The sequence below is a fragment of the Cupressus sempervirens genome, chromosome 10, assembly GCF_028749045.1.
Source record: "Cupressus sempervirens isolate cs-2001-9-10 chromosome 10, ASM2874904v1, whole genome shotgun sequence".
In the NCBI taxonomy this organism is placed as follows: Eukaryota; Viridiplantae; Streptophyta; class Pinopsida; order Cupressales; family Cupressaceae; genus Cupressus; species Cupressus sempervirens.
The window spans coordinates 797,491,042-797,498,685 of record NC_143127.1 but is presented as its reverse complement, the minus strand read 5'-3'; the positions used below and the strand labels follow the sequence as shown (position 1 = coordinate 797,498,685).

General features: G+C 36.9%; 1 protein-coding gene across 1 annotated transcript; it reads right to left on the bottom strand.

The window, feature by feature from the left end:
• Window positions 1-3,856: 3,856 nt before the first annotated feature.
• Window positions 3,857-6,688, bottom strand: LOC149536320 (laccase-4-like). The gene is made up of 6 exons (XM_089804618.1): window positions 6,499-6,688; window positions 6,203-6,354; window positions 5,863-6,107; window positions 5,645-5,773; window positions 4,603-5,556; window positions 3,857-4,517 (listed from the first exon to the last, which is right to left on the bottom strand). The coding sequence occupies exons 1-6, from the start codon at window positions 6,610-6,612 to the stop codon at window positions 4,384-4,386; spliced, it is 1,728 nt and encodes a 575-aa protein (XP_089660744.1). The 5' UTR covers window positions 6,613-6,688; the 3' UTR covers window positions 3,857-4,383.
• Between the last annotated feature and the right edge of the window lie 956 nt (window positions 6,689-7,644).

The following is a 7,644-nucleotide window of genomic DNA, read 5'->3' as shown; positions in this document are numbered from 1 at the left end:
AACATACGAAACCTAATTTTAATATCTTATGATGGTCCTATATTATTCATTTTATATTAGAGAATCCCTTAGGATGAATCGATTAGTTATTCAGACTTTTATAAAGGAAGGACACTTTTATTATTATCAATTATTATCTGCAATTTTTTTTTAGCTTTTGTGTGAGCTTGAATTCAAATTTATCAAGATCAAAGAAGTGTCTGAGGTTGAGGATCAGTGTAGACTTCAAAGGAACTCTATTGGAAAAAATGTTACGGTTTGGTTTGTTAATCTATTGAATCTATTATCCTAAATAATTATTTCAGGTAATTTACACAGTGGTTTCATCTATCTTGATACCAATTCTAGAGCAATTAGGACAATGCATTGATTTGTCTTCCTTTCAACTCCTAATAATGTTAGCAAAACTCCTAGCAGGGTTGGAATCTTCTAACAAAGATTCAAAGTAACTACTACATAAATGTCTTTTGCTAGCTAAACATTATGATTCCTAAGTTTTGGCCTCATTAATATTTAAGCAAGTTGTTAAGTAAGCTTAGATCTATGGGTAAATGCAAGAAGTACTAAAACCGTGGAAGTCTTGGAGGAAAAAAAAATTGTAGCTAGAAATGAGTACTTTATTTATTAAAACATGGGTACTCACTTTAGGCCCGGATGCCCAATCCTAAATTTAACAAATGGGTACACATTTGTTTTCAAATTGAACACCCATTATTTTTGAAATAGTTACATGTTTCAAAATGCGTACCCATTTCTTTAAAAAATCAAAATATTATTGTTTGTCGCCTAAAATCTCATTTTTGCCCACTTTTAGAAATGGGTAATCGATTTGAAACTTGTACCCATTTCTTAAAATTTGAATTTTAGAAGCCATGGGTTGCATCTAGCTTTGTCTTGGGATAGGCTTGGTAGGACCAAGCCTATGCTTGTGCCAGAAACATATTGGCTAAGGTAAATGAACATGGAATTTCTACCTTGCGACAAATTTTTGGTGGACTTTTAAAATAATTTTTTTGATTAAAGAAATACTCATTATAGTAGTCTTTGTATGGATTCTAAAAATATAAATTGTATAGTTATAGGATTTAGTTTAGTATTTTTACAATATTTATCAAGCCAAATTCATACCTAGAATTCAAATAGTATGGTTAACTAAAATGTTAATAAGATTTTTAATTTTGTGTTTTTTGAAAAATCAATTATATTTCGTCAAACTTCATAGAATGTACAAGTCAATATAAAGAAACAAGAAAATTAGAAAAAGGAGAATCTTTTATCAAATTATGGTGGTTGCACACTATAGGTTTTCAAAATCCACCTTATCGTCGAATAAAAATTAATAATTTAAAAAATATATATTCGATAAAACAATTAAGGAACCATATTCTCATCAAAATTTGGTGTTTTAGGTAGCTTTTCCAAAAAGGAATCACAAAAAATCATTCTTTTGCTGTGAAAAAGGGTGGTTATACACATGTGGTATGACCGCGAATCAAACATTTTGGAATAGTGGTTTTTCAACATGCCTACCAAAATGTTATTTATACCATGTGTGTATTCCAAATAAATACATTTTTGAAAACTGCACTCTGAGCACTATTTTTTCTATTAGTGGAGTTCTCCAAGATTCAATCATAATGGGCCTCAAATTTGGAGATCAAGTTATAGGAAATTTTCAAAATAGTAAAAACACTTCCACTTTTTGCCCAAAAGTGAGACTCAACTTCTTGTACCCAGCCCTATGATATCCTTGAATAGTTTATTATCTGTTTAAATTGTGAAGGGTCATAGTTTAGTTTGAGTGCTTATGCTCTTTGTTTTTCTTAATAAATTTTACTGTAGGTATGGGATACTTTTCTGGTTTCTGATGCACTAACATGATGCTTAGTTGCCATTGCCCAATGTAGTGCTACTATTCTATAATATGTGGTTCTATGGGTTTGGGGCACTTTATATTGTGATGTGGAGCCTAATTAGACTCAAAGGTTTATTCGATGTGGTTTCCCCCAGGATTCTTTCTACAAGGGTTTAGAGGCAGCACCCCCAAGACGGGGTCAAGGGGTTGTGCTCCCTATTGTAGTATAGGGTGGGGTCTGGGGTGCTTATTCAGAAGGTCTAGCAATTCATAGCATGTTGATCTGGTAGTGTGATACCTTGGTTCAATGAGGTAATTTTGTCCACCTGTTGTCCTCCTAGGCACCAAGTCTAGAGAGGCTACAATGTTCCACTAGCTAGGAACCATGTCATGACACCCTTCCATTTGTATCCTAGGAATTTTCTTATTTCTTTTTAATACTTTCCTCTAGTATGAGATGTTAGTACATGTTTCTCTTTTTTTATTGCCGTTATTACCCTTGTATTTCTCCAATGTCACTTCTTGTGAGGATTTCCCATGTTATTTCATTGTATGTGGTTGAACTTGCCCTGGGATCAAATGTTATCTCCTAGATTGACGGAGTGGGCTGCAAGGTTCTAATTGGTTGGTTGAATTATTTTTAACTGTCAAGGATTTTCCTTAGATTTTTCTATGATGCTTAAAAGATCATGCTATGTTTCCTCTTGCTATGAATAAAATTATTACATTATTATCTTATTAATCTAAATAGTTCTCACCCAAATAATCCACATCTCCTTTGATATTAATAGATGTTTTGATAAATATCACAGTTATTACACTAATAACACTTGATGTGGGATTTATTAAATCTTCAAATTTATTTTTTTGAAAGTTTATTTTGACATACTCTTGAATTGGAGCTACTAAGAATAAAATTTATACCTCCTCCTCTTTGTTCTAAAACCACATTGAACTTCATCTTTTTTAACTTTTAAATTTTGATAAAATGAAATATTTAAAAATACGAGCTCAATATTTCATCAATATATAAGGCTTTCTAAATTAGCATGTTTTACGGGCCTACATCAACACAATCATCTTCTGTTGATTGAGGTTTGTCTCTAGCCTTTGATTCCTTATGGTCAAGAGTGATAATAATTGGCACTTTTCACGACAAGCGATAATGACGTTCTTTGTTCAAAACTTCCATATTGTCTCATCCTCTATAATATCAACTAATTTAATTGTGAAGGTTTTTTTAATAGTTGTGAATTTCTTTTACACGTTTGTATATCACTATACCAAGGCTTAATCAATTCTCCACAGATTCTTCATATTCTCTATAGAAAACACAGTGATGCTATATATTATTACTTAGTAGGTATTGTTATTGAGTTGGTTAGATACATTAATTCATGCTAGGAAGTTTGTTCCTTAGATTACAATGTCACTTTATACACACAAAAAAAATATTTCATTGAGAAGAAAACATACAAGATTACGTTATCTTCACTAATGTCAAACATTGGTGGATGTGAATGTAGTGGGTGTGAACATTTAGCCTTAAAATATTCTCAGTAAGTTTGGTATCCAATTTATAGGACTTCTTTTCATTTTATAATAACCATAGTTCAATTTATGTGACCTTTTCTCATTTTATAACAACCATAGTTCCATTTAAATTTTATGTAACCCAATTTAAAGTTTAGGAAGTCAAGTATATAAAGGTTCATGTGCACTACATTTGGTACCTCATTGATGTACATGTATTCTTGATCACCAATATAGCTTGAACGTCAAGTTTATTATCAAAGTCATAATTGAACCTCTATAAAAATAAGTTCGTTTATTTAGGCAGGTGGTGGATAAGATATTTTATTGCCTTGACCACCTTTTGTCTCAACTCCAAAGTAAGTCTCTAATCTAAGATGAAGCGAGTAATATAATCCAACGAGCTTATGTTTGTCATTTGCTTGATTTGAACATTCCCAAAACATTGGATGTTCCAACTTTTGAGTATTTGATTAAGAAATCTTTATTTCTTGAAAAAAGATTGCATAGTCGTACTATGTGAAGGTTTCCCTTTGAAACATGAATTAGAGACCAAGATCTGAGGAGAAAAGTGCCACATCCATTAATGTTGAAACTTTAACCTAGGAGTTTTTAGAGTTAGAGACTTTTGAAGAGATCAAGAATATTTTGGAACCTCTCCAATCCGATACTTTTGAACTGGTATTCCATTGATCCCCTATCCAACATGCGTAAATAAAGATTCCATCTAATCTCCAATAAATTTCATCCCCTCCACATCTCTTGTAGTTCCAAGTAAACAAATAATTATTTAGGCCAAGATCAGTATCATTCAAAAGCTTAACATCATCATCGAGGTGCACGCTAGAGGTGTCACGTCTAGGCACACGCCCTCTTATTCCCTCTAGAGAAGTCGAGACACACATTTTCTCATTCTTCTTCGGACTCTATGTTGAACTGGCACAAAATTGGTAGCAGTGAAAGTAAGCACGCGCTGCGCGGTGACGCTGAAGACATCAACAGGAGGGAAGATCTTTGGGCGGAGGAAGAAGGGATTGAGATCTGCCACCGTTTCCATTTTGAACAACCCATGCCATCTTCAACCCCCAACTGGTATGCAGCTCGAGATGACAATGCATGAACCACACTCCTGCAATGCAATTGGGTTGAGCAATGTGACCAAGAAGTAAATGAGAAAAATCGAAGCTAAGCCTACGTAAGGATAGCAGTAGTACCTGGATTATCGGCAAGGAATCTGAGAGCCACCCAACCTCCACTGGGAACTCCAACCGTGTTTCTCTCTGGAGGATCGACCAGATTAAAGTTGGACGGGTCGGTGCTGGCATTGTAGTTTCCCGTACCCTGACCCACTATGAAGAAGTTGAAGCCGTGCAGATGCAGAGGATGGCTCTCGAAGGTCACAATGCTGGTGTCCTGCAATACAAGCTCTACACTGGTGTTGAAAGGAAGCACTTCCACTCTCGTGTCGTTCAGGGTCCGCGTGTTGTTAGGAGGCGTGCCCGTGTAGTTGAAAGGAAATGGCGGGTTGTCAGGGAAAGTGGTGTTATAGACTCCGTTAGACTGACCATAGTAGTGTGCTTGAAGAAGGGCGGTGGTGGGCAGAACGAAGGATATGTTGTTAATAGTGGCTGCAAATTTGGTGTTATTAGGACCTTGGCATGTCTGTCCTTGGGGACACGGATTTAGCCCAAACCCCACTGTGAATAGGAACTGTCTATCCACCTTCAGAGGAACAGCTGCTGCGGGGAATTTCGGATTGCCCAAACTTCTCATCTTTTGGCTGAAATTAGCAGCAAAGGAGGTATCGTTGGGGGCTGGAAGCGTTGGTTTCATCATGGGAAGAGAGGAGGTATTAGCATTGGAAACATACTCCAAAACTCCAGCGCTGGTCGAGTTATCAAAAGCTGCACTACCCGTAGCGAAAGGGCGGGCAAACATGAGGAACGTGGCATTCTGTGGCTGAGACATAGCTGTCAAGAGGACGTTGGTAGTCTGACCAGGAGTGATCAGAACAACATTGGTTTGGAAAGGCTTCACATACACAGCGTCAGCTTCTACCACAGTCAATGTGTGGTTGGCGATTCCAAAGAACAAGTCATTATTGAGCGCAGCATTAACTAGACGGAGCAGGTATGTTTTCCCAGGGACCACTTTGAGCTTGAATGTATCTGCATTACACATGAATTAAGCATTTGTTACAATTATATACAATATTTATACAAATGAACATTAGCGTTTGTAATTGCCCACCCTCACCGTTGGCGGAGCAGTTATACATAAGCCCAGGGAGTCCGTTAATGGTATACGCATCTGACACATTAGCTTGCGCTCCACTTTGCATTGCTTGATTGATAACAGTCTCAGTGTCTGCATTCCACCACTCGCCTGCAATTCGCAAGTATTTCCATTTTCATATTAAATTTAGCAGTAATAGTGTATAGTGGCAACACATTTATTGTCTTAAGCAAACATACCAAAAACAATAGGCACTTCCTGGTGCGGGCGAGGGAATGGGTAAGAAGCATTCCTTTTGGGGTAAAGGATAATGGGCCCATGTAAGCTTGCTCGCAACCACGAGATGTGGGCATGCCACCACAGTGTTCCTCTCTGCCTTTTGATCATAAATTTGTACACATAACTTTGCCCGGTTTGAATTGGGCACTGAGTGACATAAGCAGGACCATCCGCCCACCCTGATCTAAGCTGCCGAACTCCATGCCTGAGCATTTCATAAGGTGCACCCTCTTATAACTAAGTGATACATCAGCATATAACACTACTTTTATCAAGTGAATAAGGGAGCAGAAGAGATACCAATGTATGCTAACATTGTTTTGAACATTATTTGTTACATTCACAACCACGCGATCCCCTTCTCGAGCAACTATTGCAGGCCCCGGATATTGCCCGTTCACAGTCAAGAGGGCTTTCGTAGTGCAAAGGCGGGTCACATTCGCCATTTGAATCTGTACATGTTTAGAACAACTAAATCAATCATGACATTCCTTGTCAGGAATATTTGAACCTGATCACAAAGATACAAATTTAAAAGTGAAACCTAAACAATAATCCTGCATTCAACTCATTCCGTAGAAACATATGTAACCCACGTTGAATTTGTAGCGTCGTGTAAACACGGCATGTTTTGCTGATACAAATTGAACACTAGTGAACCACAATGCCAAAAGTGGCAACACTAGGAGCCGGCATTTAGAAGCCTGCATTGCGAGAATCGTACAACAATCTCAGCCTCAACTCGCTGAATGACTACTTGGCAAATTGTTTCGGACCCGACATGTGAGAGTATCTCTCTATCTGTCTATATATAAGTAGAAGGATTAAATAAGCTGTGAGGTCTTTTCGCTTCTGCTGGGTCGGTCCACAATGCTTCATATCTGTAAGGGATTCATCGTTAGCAACTGTCTGTCTCCATTTCCTTGACTTCTTTTGCTTCGCATGTACTCTTCAGCCTTTTGGGTCTTCTAGATAAGGCATGGCTCTTTGGTCTAGGGTGACATCCAAGCAAAACATAAGCACATTGATCAACACATGAATCTTCTTCTCCATTGTCATTAAATCTCGGTACCAAAATCTGTGTTGGTCTACCAACTGCTACTCGTTATTTTTTAATGTCCATTTTCAAGTTAGCGGGCTCACATCCATTTGGTCACGACTGGTCAAAAATACAATCCTCTCACCTTAATCCAAGCCTCTACTCTCTGTCTTCAAAGCAATTCCCCTCTAGTCGTATGAGGCTCTCACAATTACATTTCTATGCAAATTAAACCGCATTGCTGAATTACAAAGTCACATATTACGGTTTTCCAGGAAGCCTGCGAATTGGATATGTAGGCTGAAATTTGTCCTGTTTGAAATAGTCTACCATCCACACCAGTGGGCTACCGTTCACGGTTCACAGAATAGTTTTTCCATTACCACCTAAATATCAAGTCAGGAGACAGTTTTCAAGATGTAGAGTCGTAATTATTTGGTAACATTACTAGGACTTCGCTGTGGGCAAGGATATTATTCTTTACGCTTCATTTAAGACTCAATTTCTTGCCCTTTCTATTAACATTTTTTTCATGTCTATAAAGCTCAAATTGAAACAAGAGTTTAGGTTGCATTTATTAATATGCTCAAGTTTATGACTTGCCTATATTAATAATCGTAATATTATTATTTTTAAAATAATTTGATTGTGCTTCTTTTAAATATTAATTTTGATAATACAGATATATTAATCTTGAATTTGA